General features: G+C 36.6%; 3 protein-coding genes across 4 annotated transcripts; 2 read left to right on the forward strand and 1 right to left on the reverse strand.

The window, feature by feature from the left end:
* Positions 1–358: 358 nt before the first annotated feature.
* On the forward strand, positions 359–5,671 carry LOC130982526 (chloride channel protein CLC-c-like). Of its 2 annotated transcripts, XM_057906564.1 has the most exons (8): positions 359–484; positions 915–1,188; positions 2,377–2,577; positions 2,942–3,119; positions 3,286–3,548; positions 3,725–3,994; positions 4,129–5,257; positions 5,452–5,671. In XM_057906564.1, exons 2-8 carry the CDS (start codon positions 968–970, stop codon positions 5,536–5,538), a joined length of 2,349 nt encoding a protein of 782 aa, XP_057762547.1. In that variant the 5' UTR covers positions 359–484; positions 915–967; the 3' UTR covers positions 5,539–5,671. The 2 variants fall into 2 exon arrangements, with proteins under 2 accessions (XP_057762547.1, XP_057762546.1); XM_057906563.1 differs by lacking the exon at positions 359–484 and having other exon boundaries at positions 874–1,188.
* Positions 5,672–7,137: 1,466 nt separating this feature from the next.
* On the forward strand, positions 7,138–14,883 carry LOC130982463 (DNA (cytosine-5)-methyltransferase 1-like). The gene is made up of 12 exons (XM_057906477.1): positions 7,138–7,348; positions 8,691–10,173; positions 10,584–12,084; positions 12,292–12,456; positions 12,567–12,762; positions 12,859–12,970; positions 13,067–13,214; positions 13,301–13,498; positions 13,590–13,868; positions 13,953–14,114; positions 14,198–14,416; positions 14,565–14,883. Exons 1-12 carry the CDS (start codon positions 7,279–7,281, stop codon positions 14,700–14,702), a joined length of 4,671 nt encoding a protein of 1,556 aa, XP_057762460.1. The 5' UTR covers positions 7,138–7,278; the 3' UTR covers positions 14,703–14,883.
* Positions 14,884–15,722: 839 nt separating this feature from the next.
* Positions 15,723–17,381, reverse strand: LOC130979900 (probable carboxylesterase 18). Its single transcript, XM_057903445.1, has one exon. The coding sequence runs from the start codon at positions 17,323–17,325 to the stop codon at positions 16,312–16,314; it is 1,014 nt and encodes a 337-aa protein (XP_057759428.1). The 5' UTR covers positions 17,326–17,381; the 3' UTR covers positions 15,723–16,311.
* Positions 17,382–17,601: the final 220 nt, after the last annotated feature.

The raw sequence follows: 17,601 nt of genomic DNA on the forward strand, positions 1-17,601 counted from the left end.
AGTGCAACATAGTTACAGAATGTTTAAGACGGTAAAAAAAATTAAAAAGATTATTATAAGAATTAATATGTTTTTTTTATATTTAAAAAAAAATAAAAATATCTGTTTTTTATTTTATTTTTTGTCTCTCTAAAATGTGAATTGGGTGGGACCAGAAGAATCCGAAAGTGGAGCGTTCCCGAATCCCCGCCAATTCTGAAGCCCCACAATGGAAAACAGTCTCATCAACAATAACGGTTTCATTCCGATTCAGCTCATATTTTTTGTTCTTCCGTCTTTGTTCTTATCCATCATTACATAACAACACCAAAAAGGAAACAATTAAATGGATTATTCTCCCTTTTTCCTTTACCATAATCCTTCACACCTTCTTCCAATTTCTCAATCCATATATATTTCTGCAACCGCCGTTTCTTCTCTTTTGTTTTCCCTACCCAATTCTGGATACCTCTCTTTTTCGCTTGCTTCTCTTCTTTTGGGACAGGTATATCAAATTCGTACGTGCCTTGTAAATTTAAAATTAACTTCTTTTTTTTTGTAGCATGATCCTTTGGATATATGATTTTTATATATTTATTAATTTTTCGGATTAAAATTTTTATTTTGGGGAAGTTGTTTAGGTCAATTTATTATTGATTGGAATTCTAGTGGTCTAGGTTAGCGTTATGTAGAAGCCATAGCAACAAAGACCTTACACGGCTTTTAGCATGCGTTTTTTATTGCCAGCATTTATTTATTTATTGGTTTTTTTTTAAGCTGAAAATTAACTATGACCTTTGGATTGATTGGTGTAACATATTCTTGATGTGATACCTTTTTTGCTACGGTTCCTTTTTTGTGAGCATTTTATTAGTTTTTCTTTCTTCAATGTTATACTAGCTAGCAAGTAAGGTATAGATTGGATCTACCAACAGGTTTTGGACACCAACTGATGCAGGTGGCACCAACAGGTGGAGTCGCTTAGAAGATGTATAAAGAAAATGGTGTAGTTCATGATGATGATGATATGCATGACATAGAGAGTGAAGGTTTTCTATATTCAAAGGAGGTAGTGGAAAGGCATGAATCAGTGTTTTCCGAAAGGAATGTGACATACTCAGAACCACTTCTACTGAAGAGGAGGAACACCACTTCCCAGGCTGCTATCATTGGTGCCAACCTCTGCCCTGTTGAAAGCCTTGATTACGAGTAAGCAGCTTACGCCTCTTTCGGGATAATTTTATCTTTCTTCTAGGTACATTTCAAGGAGGGAAAAGACAAAATTTGGTTTTGATTGAATGGTTCTCATATTTTCAAAGACAAAGTTTGTGTTTCATATCAAAATTTCCAGTATTCAATTCAAACATGGTTCTTTTATATCATTCTATTTTAGTAAACCATTTTTGTGTATTGTTGTCTTTACATGATGTGCTTCCATCATTTTACCAAGTTGTATGAGACTTTTTTGTTAAATTATGAGTAGAAGATGACAAAAACTTATATTTGTTGTCGTTTCAAGGCATAGTTAGATCGTTTTCTTTTGAGAGATATTTGTCTCCATACTTAGTTGCTGTAGAGTTGATGATAATACTCTTCTAGGATACAATAAAATCTATGAATTTCTTATTTAGCCATATTAAGAAATTCTCTACTCTTTAGAACAAAAAAATTTCAGAACTTATAATAGTTAAAAACTTAAAATACACACTTAGTTAATGTTGCACTTGAAATAGTAGACAAGGGATTATATCTACATGTTTTGCATGAAACAATTACACTTCAGTCCCAGTTCCACGTACATAAACATGTCCCTTCAATGTTTATGACTTTTCATCAAAAGACATTTCTTTATTTTCCAAATGATGCAATGGTTCATCACCAACAAGCGTGACCGTTATGCAACTTGAGACATGGCAACAACGTTGACAACCGTTCTATTAATTATTATTATTATTATTACTATTATTATTATTATTATTATTATTATTATTATTATTATTATTATTATTATTATTATTATTGTAAATATCTTTCGGTTTGTAATATGAGGACACGGTTTTAATTTTCCTTGTACTTAAAACTTGAAACTTGAAAGGAAAAGGAGAATAAAGGTAAGGAAAGGAAGTAACGAGAGCCTTGTTGGCTGTAGTATGCTGCATCATTTGTGACCCTTTGGGGAGGATAAACTGAAGTTTTACCTTTCACATTTTCCGACTTGTCATCCCTTTTGTTTTGTTAATTTTATCACAAGTTTCCCAGCATATATAGCCATGTAATTATTTATGACTTAGCTGAAATTACAAGAAGCAACAACTCGAGCATTGTCTTAATGTTTTGACATATCCATTACTGATGGAAGAGGGATGACGTGAGATTACTTATTTTCTGTAATTTCAGGATTTTTGAGAATGAGGTTTTTAAGCAAGACTGGAGGTCTAGAAAGAAGGTACAGATATTCCAGTATCTGATACTTAAGTGGGGATTTGCTCTTCTTATTGGATTAGGTACTGGAATTATTGGCCTCTTCAATAGTATTTCAGTTGAGAATATAGCAGGTTTCAAGCTGCTTAGGACTACCAGTCTCATATCTGAACACAGGTGAGCCTGTTCCTAGTTCCAACAGCATGGATATTCTAACGATATTAATGTGTTTGATTTGCTTATTTCATCATTTGATTGCGCTTCTATTAATCAACTGTCTACATCCTAACTGGAGAAATATGCTATATTATTGGTTTAGAAGCCAATTACCATTAATTTAAACTTAAATGGATCTATTATATAAGAGGCCTTTGAAAATAAATTATAAATACATTGCATTTATTCTTTTTCCACTGAATTTTCCTTTGATGTAGTCTTTCTTTATATGGGAAGATGGAGTTGGTACATTTAAGAGGGAGCTGCACTATATATGTCTAGTCTATTGTTCATTCATTCTCACAGAGTGGTAGTGTCGGTGCAGATATCTTGAAGCTTTTGTTGTATATGCCGGTATCAATGTGGTTTTAGCAGCAGCCGCCGGTGCACTTTGTGCTTTTATTTCCCCAGCAGCAGCAGGCTCTGGTATCCCAGAGGTAAAAGCATATCTGAATGGTGTGGATTCACACTCTATACTGGCTCCGAGCACTCTTTTTGTAAAGGTGAATAACACTAAAGTTGTAAATACATTTCTGCCTATTCTCTTGGATTTTTTAGGACTTACTGCATGCAGAATGATAAAAACAATAAGCAATCTTTTAGATATTTTACTTTTGAATCTTGGGAAATAGTAAGCTTCTTATGAAACCTTTTGTTCTACATATACAGATTATTGGTTCTATCCTGGGAGTTTCTTCTGGATTTGTGGTAGGCAAAGAAGGACCTATGGTACATACAGGTGCATGCTTAGCTTCTTTGTTGGGGCAGGGTGGATCTCGCAAGTATGGCTTGACTTGGTCTTGGCTTAGATATTTCAAAAATGACCGTGATCGGCGAGACCTGATAACTTGTGGTGCGGCTGCTGGTGTTGCTGCTGCCTTTCGTGCTCCAGTAGGTGGTGTCCTCTTTGCCCTTGAAGAGGCAGCTTCATGGTATCTTTATCTACTTAGACTAGTCACTTTTTCTCTCTGAATTTCATGTAATTGTAAATTTGTAAATTTGAAAATGTAATTTCACCAAGTGCTAAAAATACTAACAAGCTTACTTTATTGTTGGATGTGTATTTATAAATTGTGGCCATAACTTCGTGAATGGTGTATTCCTTTAGGTGGCGGAGTGCTCTTCTCTGGAGAACATTTTTCACAACAGCAGTGGTTGCTATTTTTTTCAGAGTTGCAATTCAGTTTTGCTCCACAGGGAAATGCGGGTTATTTGGGGAAGGTGGTCTGATACTTTATGATGTCAATTCATTCACGGGAACATATAGCGCCAGTGACTTAGTAGCAACCATACTATTGGGAATCATTGGAGGCCTTCTTGGAAGTTTGTATAACTACCTTGTTGATAAGGTTGTTCGTACATATAGCATCATCAATGAGTATGTTCTCACATTCAAGTTAAATAAATTTAGGCATTTACTTGTATGACTTTTCTATTCACCATTATTTGTTGTAGTCCTAATGTATTAACATGCACGGCCAATAATCCCTTAGTTTAATCTTGGTTTGGCAGAAAAGGTGCAGCGTTCAAAATCATGCTTGTTGTTGCAATTTCTCTTTTGACATCATGTTGTTATTATTTCCTACCATGGATTTCAACCTGTGCACCCTGCCCAACTGATAAAACAGAAATCTGTCCCTCGGTCAATGAGTCTGGAGAATACAAAAGGTTTCAGTGCAAACCAGGCTACTACAATGATCTTGCTTCACTCTTTCTAAACACCAATGATGATGCTATTCGTAATCTCTACAGCTCGAGGTTAACCAAGGAGTTTCATATTTCCAGCTTGGGCATCTACTTTGCCACTATCTACTCTCTTGGGATAATCACTTATGGCATTGCTATTCCATCCGGGCTTTTCATTCCAGTTATCCTTGCCGGCGCTGCGTATGGCCGGTTTATAGGGACACTATTCAAACCGATCGCCACTCTTGACACAGGACTCTTTGCTCTCCTTGGATCTGCATCCCTCCTTGGTGGCACCATGAGAATGACAGTCTCAATTTGTGTCATATTGCTTGAACTCACAAATGATCTCTTGTTACTCCCACTTGTGATGGTAGTATTACTAATCTCAAAAACTGTGGGTGATTCCTTCAACAAGGGTGTCTATGACCAAATACTGAAGATCAAAGGGATTCCTTATTTGGAGGCTCATGCAGAACCTTACATGCAGAATTTGGTTGCACGTGACGTCGTCTCTGGCCTACTAATCACCTTTTCAGGTATAGAAAAGGTGGGAAATATACTGCATGCTCTGGAAAATACAGGGCACAATGGTTTTCCTGTCATCAATGAACCACCTTTCACGGATATACCAGAGCTCTGTGGACTTGTGCTGAGGTCCCATTTGCTAGTGTTGCTGAAGGCAAAGATTTTTTCGAAGGAAAGGGTGCTTGTGAGCCATGACACCTTCCAAAGAATTTCTGCATTGGATTTCGGAAAGCCAGGACTAGGGAAGGGTGTAAAACTAGAGGATCTAGATATCAAGGAGGAAGAGCAGGATATGTATGTGGACTTGCATCCTATCAGTAATGCATCACCATACACAGTGCTTGAGACAATGTCACTTGCCAAAGCTGCTGTTCTTTTCCGCACACTCGGACTCAGGCACATGTGTCTTGTTCCGAAGAGCCAACTGGTATGATACCTTTACCTTGCACTATAATTAACTTATTTAGGTCTCAAAACTATTTATAATCAAAAGTTTCCTCTTGCATTCTTCAGGCATGTAAAAGGTTGCAATTTACATCTGTAATGCAGTTTTATACAACTTATATAGCTTACCCATGCTGCAAGTGTAAAATATGTTAACAATCTCTATAAATATTGCAGAGACCACCAGTTGTTGGGATTCTAACTCGCCATGATTTTATGCCGGAGCATGTTTTGGGACTTCATTCTAACATGAATCCTCATTAAGGGACGGAATGACCCCAGTGAAATGAGGTTCTCGCTTTTACATTAAGCTGCTGTAGACATTATTAGATCATTAACTTAAGTTGGTAAATTTGGATCAATTTTAGCAAATATGTTAATATTAAATAAATTTCTCTTGTTCATGCTGCTTGTAGATATTTTGATAAAATATGTACCAATGATCAGTCTTCCTGATGTATTGTTAATTATACATCAGAATTGAATACTTAAGAAGATAACTAAAGGGTCATTAGGCCTTAATCACCAAGTGTAATAGCCAAGAAACATGTTAATTAAGGTTAAATAGCTCATAGTATCTACTTAGTAGGGTCAAATTCTGAAGGGATGCAATGGAAAACACAGCAGCGGTTGCTGGTGTCGACAACTAGCTTTGTAGGGATCCGGCACTGCCCTTTGGTCCGATTGGGTCAATGCATGGCAATGCCTACGGCCTACCTATTGGCGATGAGCAGGCAAGGCATCCATTGACTATCAAATTGTATCTTGGGAAGCAAGGGACAAAATTGTGATATGATAAGATTTTTCTTTTCCTGGTTCTTTGTGTTGTGTTGATTCATGAAGGAGGAGGAGGAAAACACATGAAACAGAAAGAGGGGGAAAACACATGACAGAGGGTCAATGGTGTGGTAACAAAGACTAGAACCAAAAACTTTTCTATTTCAAGTGTCTCTTACCATACAATATCTATTTCACTTAACAATATTTGATAAGTAGCATTTTTTATATACATTCTCTATTTCACTTAACAATATTTGAGATTACATTTAATAACACTAATAGAGAGAATTTTCAGATGATTTGTTCCTAAATCAAGACAACAACACTATATGAAAAATGAAAAAGTTTAAAAGCTGGTATTGAAAACCTTTCAATGAAAAGAATCCAATGTTTCCTTTTGGAAAAATTACCATAAAAATGTGATTTATTCCTTTCACAATGCAACTAAGCATTTTTCCCATATATAGTTAATCAAATTGTTAATTATACAGACAACCAACAATTGACGCTTTGGTTAAACTCACTTTGTCAAATTTTGACATGGAAAACATTTATTAAAAACAATTAACATTTATCTTTTCGTATAATACAAGTTATACATCTAATACTAAATATGACCAATGCATACACATTAAAAGAAAAATGAAAATTGAAAGAAAAAATTGTTCTATATTAAGTAGAAAACGTTATTTTTCAACAACTAATTGCATTGTCTGAAGAATAATAACATAAAACTTTAATAAGCTACTCAAAAATGTTTTTTATTTTTTTAAATATTGGAAGCACAAAATAAGTCCATTAATAATAACATGTTATATTTTTTAAAGTAACTATCATAGACTTCAAATAAAATTAATAATTTTATAACACAAAATTAATGAATTAAATATCTATATAGCAAAAATATCTATATAATAATATATATATATTATTATATTGTAATGTATGGCTTCATATTCAAATTGCTCAAAGGTGGGAAAATGAAACCCAAAATGTTGCCATGTAAGACATACTGAAAACTGAAAAGACAAATAAAAAGCTGCTTCTTCCAATGGGCGCCAAATAAACCCTCCCTCCCAAAATTTCGTGTACCCGCCAACGCTGAAAAAAAAAAAAAAATCTTTGTCCCTTTGATATCATCAAGAGGCACACCAACTACACTTGCAAACAGAAATCCACATTCATTTTTCTTTTCTCTGCAGAAAAAGAAGGGATTTGAAAGAAATGGGTTCCGCTGCGCTCCTAGATTCATCTGTTCCAAGTGAATCTGAACCTTCTCAGACCTCAGATTCAGGTATATAAGCACAAACCCGTTCATTTCTCCGGTTTCTATTCGCATGCAATTTTAGGTTACTTATAGTATGATATTTTAGTGTGGTTTTGCATGAGCGATACAAGAATGATATGCTTTTTTTATTCCATGGTTCTGTTTTTTTTTTATCTTTTTTTATCAGTGTGGTGTTGGATGAATGATTTATTTGTGTTTTATTTTGAAATAGCATTTTGTGTTTTCTCGTGTTAAAGATCTGTTCTTGAGGATTTTTTTTCCTGATTGAATTGATCTGTTATTACTGGGGTTCTGGCTTAGTGTTATATTGGATAGCTTTCCGGCATTTGATTTCTTCTAATATGTTTCTTTTGGATTAATTGTGAAATTAAACTGTCTTTTATTATATTCTTTCAAAAGCTTTCTCCACAATATTTTGATTTTAGTTTAACCTCAACGGAATCTATAACTTTGGTATGATCCTTTGATATAATGGTCATTAGCAATCTTATGCATGATGCTATAGTGGAATGGTGTTATATATACTTGTGTGCAATACTTTCGGTCTCATGGTTTTATGATTGTTGTACCTGTGTTGCATGATTTGATTGTTGTGCTTTTTTGTGGTATGTCTGTGAATGAAAATGAGAGAATGGAAGTATGTGAAGAGCAAAATGGACTTTACTTTGCTCATCAAGTTGTTCCCCTTCCTTTCTTCTCGTCCAAGATTCCAACATGCATACACACTTTTACTGGTAGAACTTGTAGGCATTGGGCACCAAACTCATTGGTTGAATAACTTGTTAATTATTCTGCTTTCATGACTTTAATTTTTCAGAATCAAGTTTTCCAGCAATGATAGATAATAGATGTAATGACTAATCAGTGCTCATACATACAATACTACTAGGCTTAATTACATGATTTCAGTGTTTATGTTTCTTTCCCTTGATGAATTTATTTCCCTAAATCCATCATGGTAAATACCCTTAGATCTTTGTAAATTATTTTGGAGCTCTATTGTTATGGTGCAATCTAAGTAACCGATATTGGCTGCATGATTCTCAATTAGATTTTTTGCTCATTTAAGACTATGCCTGTTATTGCATTTTATTTTTTATTTTTACTTTTTTCCTGTAGTTGCTTCCTTCTATGTGCTTTGTAATCTTTATTGGTTGCTTGTTCTTGTGTGAGTCCCGGTTTCTTACCTGTTTTATTATTCTATATTACAGCCTTACAGGTGCAATGGATGATTATAATGCCTCTAAATATGTTATGCCTGTCTTTTTCTGTGAGCTTTGCATTACTCACCTTGTAGTCTTTTAAAATAAAAATGATAACGCTACTCTTTGATCCATTTGTTTTGTAGGTGTTAAAAAAGGTAAGAGTAAGAAGAAATCTGTAGCTTCCAAAACCAAAGAGGAAGTTATGGGTGCAAATAAACAGAAGAAGCGGACAGCATCGGCAAGAAGTGAACAGCCTTCTGGTACCCGCAAAATGCCCAAGCGAGCTGCAGCATGTAAAAGTTTGAAGGAGAAATCCTTTTCCATATCCGAGAAATCTTCTCTCATTGAAATGAAGAAAGATCAGACTGTAGATGAAGAAATTGTGGCTGTTGGCTTGACAGCTGGACAAGATGATGGTCGTCCAAACAGAAGAATTACTGACTTTATTCTCCATGATGAAAATGGTAATGCACAGCCTCTGGAGATGCTCGAGGTTAATGATTTGTATATCTCAGGCCTTATATTGCCCCTTGAAGAAAGTACTGACAAGAAAAAGGAGAAAGGAGTCCGATGTGAAGGCTTTGGTAGAATTGAAACATGGGACATCTCTGGTTATGAAGATGGCTCTCCAGTGATATGGCTGTCTACTGAAATTGCTGATTATGACTGCTTGAAGCCAGCTGCTAGTTACAAAACAACTTATGATCATTTTTATGAGAAGGCTCGCGCATGCATTGAAGTGTACAAAAGACTTGCAAAGTCTTCTGGTGGGGACCCTGATATAAGTCTTGATGAGTTACTTGCTGGCATGGCTCGGTTGATGAGTGGTAGCAAGTGCTTTTCTGGAACTGCATCTATAAAGGACTTTATTATCAGTCAGGGTGAATTTATTTATAAGCAGCTCGTGGGCTTGGACATTACATCCAAGGCGAATGACAGGTTGTTTGCAGATATTCCTGCTCTTGTTGCTCTTAGAGATGAGAGTAAGAAACAAGCAAACTATGCACATGGACAAGTAATACCTTCAAATGGGAGTTTAAGAATTGGAGATGCAGAGAACAAGAAACACACGGATTCAATGACTTGTGAAGCTGAAGAAGATGAAGATGCAAAGTTGGCAAGGCTATTGCAGGAAGAAATAGATTGGAAATCCATGAAAGCTAAGAAAAACTCCAGATTTGCTTCTTCCTCTAACAAGTACTACATCAAAATTAATGAAGATGAGATTGCCAATGACTATCCGCTTCCAGCATATTATAAGACCTCTCTTCAAGAAACTGACGAGTTTTTAGTTTTCGATAATGACTATGATGTGTATGACCCTGAAGACCTTCCACGAAGCATGCTGCACAATTGGTCTTTATACAACTCTGAGGCAAGATTGATTTCATTGGAACTTCTTCCAATGAAACCTTGTTCAGATATTGATGTTACTATCTTCGGATCAGGTTTGATGACTGAAGATGATGGTAGTGGGTTCCATTTGGATACTGATGATGGCCAATCTTCAACTACTTCAGGAGCACAGGTTGATGGAATGCCAATTTATCTGAGTGCCATAAAGGAATGGATGATTGAATTTGGCTCATCCATGATTTTCATATTAATCCGGACTGATCTTGCCTGGTACTTGCCTTTGTCTAAACTAAATACTTTTATTACTTTTCAAAATTTTGATTTTATTATTTTTTATTCTGCATTTCTCAATAAGGTGCCATTTGTTTTTGTATCTTGATGCATACTTCGAATACTGATTGTTGTTTTATACTTGAGAGATTAGTTTGTGATATAAGATTAGAAAATCCATTTTTGACTTGTGTATTGAAGTCTGAATTATTTGCAAGCATAACTAATGAAAATAAATCACATTATCTGCCACAAATCTATTGGTCATGTAGTGAAGCATTCATATATTTTATGCACATATTTAATAGAATTATTTTGTTATTATATCTGTCATAGTTCCTATTGAAATATTTTAATTTTGTATCTGTCAATATTTATAGGCTCAATGAATTGATCCTAATTCCTTTCAGGTATAGACTTGGCAAGCCATCAAAACAGTATGCTCCTTGGTATAACACAGTATTGAAAACTGCAAGGCTTGCTATCAATATTATCACTATGCTGAAAGAGCAGAGCCGAGTGTCCCGACTTTCCTTTGGAGATGTTATAAAGAAAGCCGCCGAGTTTGCTCATGACCATCGCTCCTATATTTCTTCTGATCCAGCTGCTGTTGAGAGATATGTTGTTGTCCATGGACAGATCATTCTGCAACTGTTTGCAGAATTTCCTGATGATAAGATCAGAAAGTCTCCTTTTGTGACTGGACTAATGAGCAAAATGGAAGCACGACACCATACTAAATGGTTAGTAAAGAAGAATAAAATTGTACCTAAAAGTGAACCAAATCTAAATCCTAGAGCTGCAGTAGCTTCTATTGTGTCCAAGAGAAAAGCTATGCAAGCTACTACAACAAAGATGATCAATAGAATATGGGGAGAATATTACTCAAACCACTTGCCAGAGGATTCAAAAGAGGGAGCAGCAACTGAGCCAAAGGATGAGGATGAAGTTGAGGAGCAGGATGAAAATGAAGATGAAGATCCTGAGCAGGAGACATGTTTGGAGGAAAGCCCAAAGTCACATTCAGTTTCAAAACAGCCCAAAACATTTTCTTCAGAAAGAGAAATACGATGGGATGGTGATCCTCAGGGTAAGATGAGTTCTGGATATCTTCTTTATAAACAGGCTATTATTCATGGGGAAGTGATTGCTGTAGGAGGATCTGTGTTAGTGGAAGTTGATGAATCAGATGTACTTCCGGATATTTATTTTGTTGAATATATGTTTGAAACAAGAAATGGAGGAAAAATGTTTCATGGAAGGCTAATGCAGCGTGGTTGTGAAACTGTTCTTGGCAACACTGCTAATGAGAGAGAGGTGTTTCTCACTAATGAGTGTAGGGACTTAAAACTGGCGGATATAATGCAGCCTGCTACTGTAGATATTCGGAAAAGGCCTTGGGGATATCAGCATCGAAAACAAAACATTATTGCGGATAAAAATGATAGGGCTAGAGCAGAAGACAGGAAGAAAAAAGGGTTGCCTATTGAATATTATTGCAAAAGTTTGTATTGGCCTGAAAGAGGTGCCTTCTTCAGCATTCCATTTGATTCTTTAGGCCTGGGGTCTGGCATTTGTCACTCTTGCAAATTAAATGAAGATGAAAAGGAGAGAGATACTTTCAAAGTAGCTTCATCTAAATCTGGTTTTGTACTCGGAGGGACTCAGTATTCTGTTAGTGATTATGTTTATGCAAGTCCTTTTGACTTAGATGAAAGGACAGAGCAGGCAACTCACAAAAGTGGGAGGAATGTAGGGCTTAAACCTTATGCTGTGTGCCAACTGCTAGAGATCATTACTAAAAAGGACGTGAAACAAGCTGAAATTAAATCCACAGAGGTTAAAGTCAGAAGGTTTTACCGACCAGAAGATATATCAAGTGCGAAGGCATACTGCTCAGATCTTCAAGAGGTAAAGGCTACTTTGAAGCTAAAAAGGCACTACAAACACAAACATATTGCAATATTCTTCACAATATTAGAAAAACATTGTTTGGTGAATGGTGAACATAACCTTTTAAAATGATATAGTTATATTCTTTTGGGTATTAGCTCCATTTATGTCCTTTCTGTGTGTAATTTCTTCTGTTGACTTAGATTTTGTGATTTATAAAATTAGGTATATTACAGTGATGAAACCTGCACAATATCAGTAGAATCCATAGAGGGAAAATGTGAACTCAGAAGGAAGAATGATATCACTGAAAGCAGTGCCATTGGAGTTTTACAAAATGTATTTTTCTGTGAGCACTTGTATGATCCTGCAACTGGATCGCTTAAGCAGGTATTTTACTGTTGGCATTCTCATGGATGTATATTATGTTCTTGTAAACCATCAATTGGTTGAATTGAATGATTTCCAATAATTGACCGTCTTTTTTATATGCTTTGCAGTTGCCAGCTCATATCAAAATAAAATATTCAAGTGGAAGCTCTGGTGATCCTGGAGCTAGGAAGAGAAAAGGAAAGTGTAAGGAGGGAGAAGTCATTTCAGAGCCTGCAAAAGAAGGAACATTGGATGAAAAACGTTTATCAACATTGGACATATTTGCTGGCTGTGGTGGTTTATCGCAGGGGTTACAACAGTCAGGTAATTCTTACTACATTATTATAACAAGAAATATAACCATGTTTACTATCAAATACATATGACTTGCACTTGTGTGTTACCACTTGATTGTTTCAGGGATTACATTAACTAAATGGGCCATCGAGTATGAAGAACCTGCTGGGGATGCATTTAGAGCCAATCATCCTAAAGCATTGGTGTTTGTTAACAATTGCAATGTTGTTCTTAGGTAATTATCATCTGATTTACAATAAATATTCCAGTCCCCAAGGTTCAACAGAGTGGAAACCATTTTAAAGTAACTTACAATTGTGTTGCAATATAGGGCTATTATGGAGAAGTGTGGGGACACAGATGATTGTATCTCAACAACTGAGGCTACAGAGTTAGCTGCAAAACTTGATGACAAAGAACTAAGTAGCTTACCAATGCCTGGCCAAGTTGATTTCATTAATGGGGGTCCTCCATGCCAGGTCTGTAAAGCTGCTAACTTAGTTTCAGTAATTCACTTATACTGATAATAATACTCTTGTAGTAATTGAATTGTATATTTTTGCAGGGTTTCTCGGGTATGAACAGATTCAACCAAAGTACTTGGAGCAAAGTCCAGTGCGAGATGATATTAGCATTCTTATCCTTTGCCGATTATTTCCGGCCAAGGTATTTCTTGTTAGAGAATGTGAGGAATTTTGTGTCCTTCAATAAGGGGCAGACATTCCGTTTAACCTTGGCTTCACTTCTTGAGATGGGTTATCAGGTAAATTTACATGGGTGCATATTTATTTATCCAATTGATTGCACTTTAGAGTCTGAAAGAACTTACTAATGCTGCTTTGCTTTTCCAAAAGGTGAGGTTTGGTATCCTTGAAGCTGGAGCTTTTGGAGTTTCACAGTCAAGAAAACGTGCATTTATATGGGCAGCCTCCCCAGATGATGTGCTTCCTGAGTGGCCAGAGCCAATGCATGTCTTTGCTGCACCCGAGTTGAAAATCACATTATCAGAAGGTGTTCAGTATGCTGCTGTCCGCAGTACCGCAAATGGTGCACCATTGCGTGCAATAACTGTTCGGGATACTATTGGTGAACTCCCGGCTGTGGCGAATGGAGCCTCTAAAGCAAACATGGAGGTATGTAAAACTGTAGCATTGCCTGCTAGATATCCTCTTAAAGTTTTCCTATACGTATGAGTTGCCTGTATTTGTGTTGGACAGTATAAACAAGAGCCTGTCTCATGGTTTCAAAAGAAGATTCGCGGGGATATGGCTGTCTTGACTGATCATATATCAAAGGAGATGAATGAGTTGAACTTGATTAGATGTCGGAAAATTCCTAAGAGACCAGGTGCTGATTGGCGTGACCTTCCAGATGAAAAGGTTGAAGTTTAATTATTGAATGTCCTAAAACAACTTAATAATTTATTCTGTTTATCTAATTTGTGATCTACGATGAAATGCAGGTAAAATTGTCTACTGGACAAGTTGTTGATTTGATACCATGGTGTTTGCCAAACACAGCTAAGCGCCATAATCAATGGAAGGGACTGTTTGGTAGGTTGGATTGGGAAGGAAACTTCCCAACTTCTATCACAGACCCTCAACCAATGGGGAAGGTTGGAATGTGCTTCCATCCAGACCAGGATAGGATTCTTACTGTTCGCGAATGTGCTCGATCACAAGTAAGTCTTCAAATTTAGTTAGGTTAACTATCACGATAACCGATGATATGAGAAGTAATGGAATCCTAAGAGAATGGAAATTAATTATTTTGTTGATTTATTAGTGAAAATATCATCTGCTTAATTTTCTCTTTATCTATGAATGCAGGGTTTTCCTGATTGCTATCAATTTTCTGGTAACATCATACACAAGCACAGACAGATTGGTAATGCTGTTCCTCCTCCTTTGGCATTTGCATTAGGCAGAAAGCTTAAAGAAGCCGTGGAAAGTAAGAGCTCTATTTAGGCATTCATCTTTTCATATTCTTGGATTGGACTAGTCTTCAAGAAATTGTAAATGTTTTTAGGGTAATTCTCATAGCTTCATGCCTTCATGTAACCAAAGAATTCCTTGTAGACAAAGCAAAACTGGTTACTGTCAAATTTGATTTCTCTTGATGAGTAATGTTTTGGATTTTTTACTGTTATTTACTTATTTTACCAAAGAAGGCGAAAATATTGTACTTTTCAAGATTGTTGTTTCTTGAAAACATTTTTCATAATGCAATTAGTTTTAACACCACTGAAAATTCACATGCACTGGAAGATACATATAATAACTATAAGAATGTATAGTTGTCATTAATAGATAAAATTTGTCAACTTGACACACATGTCATTGGCCGCTATACTGTGTTTCAAATGCAGGAATAAGACGTGCCTAAAATGGACATTAACCATCAACAACATAGTAGTAAATAGGCATAATAGGCCCTAGAAAGATGGACCATGGTTCTCCATATACTACAAACTTTGCTTCCCCTTTCATTCAGTCACATCTTAAAGAAGTTTATCAATCTAATTCCCAACGATAATAGTGAAGAGATTTTAAGACTTGCATTCAAAAGTAAAATTTTTAACTCTACAGGGAAAATTTAATATTATTTTCTTATATACTGCCAAACTCATTGGGAATTTACTCAACTCATTGTAATGTTGTATCTTGTATCATTACCCACTTATTGAAAACTTCTCTAAATATTTAGTTATTTACTTATTGACTGTGGCAAATGTAAAACCATATCTCACTATAGCATGTTTCCAAGAAACTAACTGCAAATGTAGCTAGAACCGCAAAGCAAAAATAGCAGAGTCAAAGATATTCTAATATCTTAAATATGACAAATTACTCTATTTCCTTATCAAGCAATATCTGGTCATAAAATGAGCACATGCTACTATAAATATGTATCACTAGGCCCTTGATAATGCTAGACAATCGCAGCTGTCCTTCATCAAACAGTTCCAACTCAATTATTGTCGCCAACTTATTGATCAAGACAATTGACATTAACCCACCAAAACTTTCGGCTCTACAGATTAATAATGCTTGGCACACAACACAACTTAGTTATCAACGGCTTTTGCAAATGCAGAATCTCAATTTGATAACAAAGAAAAACATCGAGCCACACTTCACAGAAGGCATAAAAAAGTAACTACTGCATTGCTCCATAAAACAACATAGAATTTACTAATTTCTATCAACTGAGTTTCTCACAAATAAGATCAAATAACATTGACATTTACTACAGCTAGAAAATACCATACTAATCTACAGAATAGTAACTAATAAGATTTCATGATGTATCAACAAAGATAAAAGCTAAGGGTTAGTTGTCAAAATAGTCACTAAAATGATCATACGCCTCAAATTGGTCATGAAAGAAATATCCGGGAGTTAGATTGATATATAAATCATTTTGTATCACATTATAATCTAACGCACAGAAATGGACCAATTTAAATCAATATTATATCTTTAAATAACTAAATTGACACGTGTGATCTTGAAGTGATTATTTTGCCCATTAACCTTAAAAACTAAACTCATATATGTATTATAACAATGATCATTATTCAGAATTGGAGATTTCCTTGGTGATGAAATCCTTGACTTGTGAGATCAATTGGGAAGATTCAGGCACATTAGGGAACAAATAAAAGGCATGGAACATAGTTGGATACTCAATTAGCTGAGCCACTTTACCTGATTTCCTTAACCACTCATGGTATCTTCTTTGCCAATCCTGTAACGGGTCAAACCCGCTCACAAACACAAGGGTATTTGGGTAATTCAGACCCGAAATGTCCAATGCATTTGGACCCGACACGTTCACAGACCCGTGGTTCCGATCCGACCCGTTGGGTAAGAACACCTTCCACAACCAATCGGTCCTCGCCACTGAAACAAGCGGGGCGTTGTCCCCGAGCCGGATCTCTGCCTCGGTCCGCTCCTCGCCGCCGAAGAACGGTTGGATCGATACCAACCCGAGGACCCGGACTTTCTGAAGCTCCGACTGTGCGATCCGAATTGCCACGTGGTGTGCGAGATTGGCGCCGGCGCTGTCGCCGGCGAGGAAGCATTTTGCCAAATCAGCATTTTCCGGCAGGACAGAGGGATTCTCTTCGAGGAATTTCACGGCGGCGAATCCGTCATCGTACTGGCAGGGGTAGCGGTGCTCCGGCGTTGGGCGGTAGTTCACGGAGACAACGATGGCGTTGAGTCTCCGGCACAATCTCCGGCAGACTGCGTTGTAGCCGTAGGAGGCCGGGGAAAGAAACGCGAATCCGCCTCCGTGGAAGAAGATGAGGACGGGGAGTGTAGCGCCGGCGACGGGGGTTGAGGGAGTGAAGAGTCGGAACCAGACGTCTTTTGCGGCGTCGACTGTGACGTCTTCGGAAGTAACGCCGTTACTTGGGAGGGGACTGGGTTTGGTCTTGTGGTCGAGGAATTTGAGGAGACGGCGGTTGATGGTACCGTCAGAGCGGCATGCGACGTCGTTTAGAGCAGCGAACAAAGAGATGGAAAATCGCATGTGCCATGCAAGTGACAGTTTTGGGGTTTCGGAGTTGCCTTCAGCTGCCATTGTGTGTATTGTTTTCTGATTTCTTTTGACGAGACGTTACTTTAGTACTTTACACAGAGTCATAAAGAGAGTAAAAGACGGTGAAAAGAAAATCAACATTTATACTTGGATTTAACCACCTAACCAAGCTTCCTTTTTCGTCTACATTACTGGAAGTTGTTGAGATTGCGTGGAAGAAAATTGGTTTCCTTTTGGCTTTTTTTATTTAAAATTTAATTCTATGATTTAGTTTGGAATAATTTTTATATGAATTAAAACTTCTTCTTTTACAATTTT

Source organism: Arachis stenosperma, chromosome 5 (genome assembly GCF_014773155.1).
Source record: "Arachis stenosperma cultivar V10309 chromosome 5, arast.V10309.gnm1.PFL2, whole genome shotgun sequence".
In the NCBI taxonomy this organism is placed as follows: domain Eukaryota; kingdom Viridiplantae; phylum Streptophyta; class Magnoliopsida; order Fabales; family Fabaceae; genus Arachis; species Arachis stenosperma.

Bases quoted from the DNA above. Each gene is read 5' to 3' on its own strand.
- LOC130979900 (XM_057903445.1), bottom strand. From the start codon at position 17,325: ATGGCAGCTGAAGGCAACTCCGAAACCCCAAAACTGTCACTTGCATGG.
- LOC130982526 (XM_057906564.1), top strand. From the start codon at position 968: ATGTATAAAGAAAATGGTGTAGTTCATGATGATGATGATATGCATGAC. The intron at 3,120-3,285 runs GTGAATAACACT...CTACATATACAG, and splicing joins CGAGCACTCTTTTTGTAAAG to ATTATTGGTTCTATCCTGGG. The intron at 5,258-5,451 runs GTATGATACCTT...TAAATATTGCAG, and splicing joins TTGTTCCGAAGAGCCAACTG to AGACCACCAGTTGTTGGGAT.
- LOC130982463 (XM_057906477.1), top strand. From the start codon at position 7,279: ATGGGTTCCGCTGCGCTCCTAGATTCATCTGTTCCAAGTGAATCTGAA. The intron at 13,499-13,589 runs GTAAATTTACAT...CTTTTCCAAAAG, and splicing joins TTCTTGAGATGGGTTATCAG to GTGAGGTTTGGTATCCTTGA. The intron at 14,115-14,197 runs GTTGAAGTTTAA...GATGAAATGCAG, and splicing joins GTGACCTTCCAGATGAAAAG to GTAAAATTGTCTACTGGACA.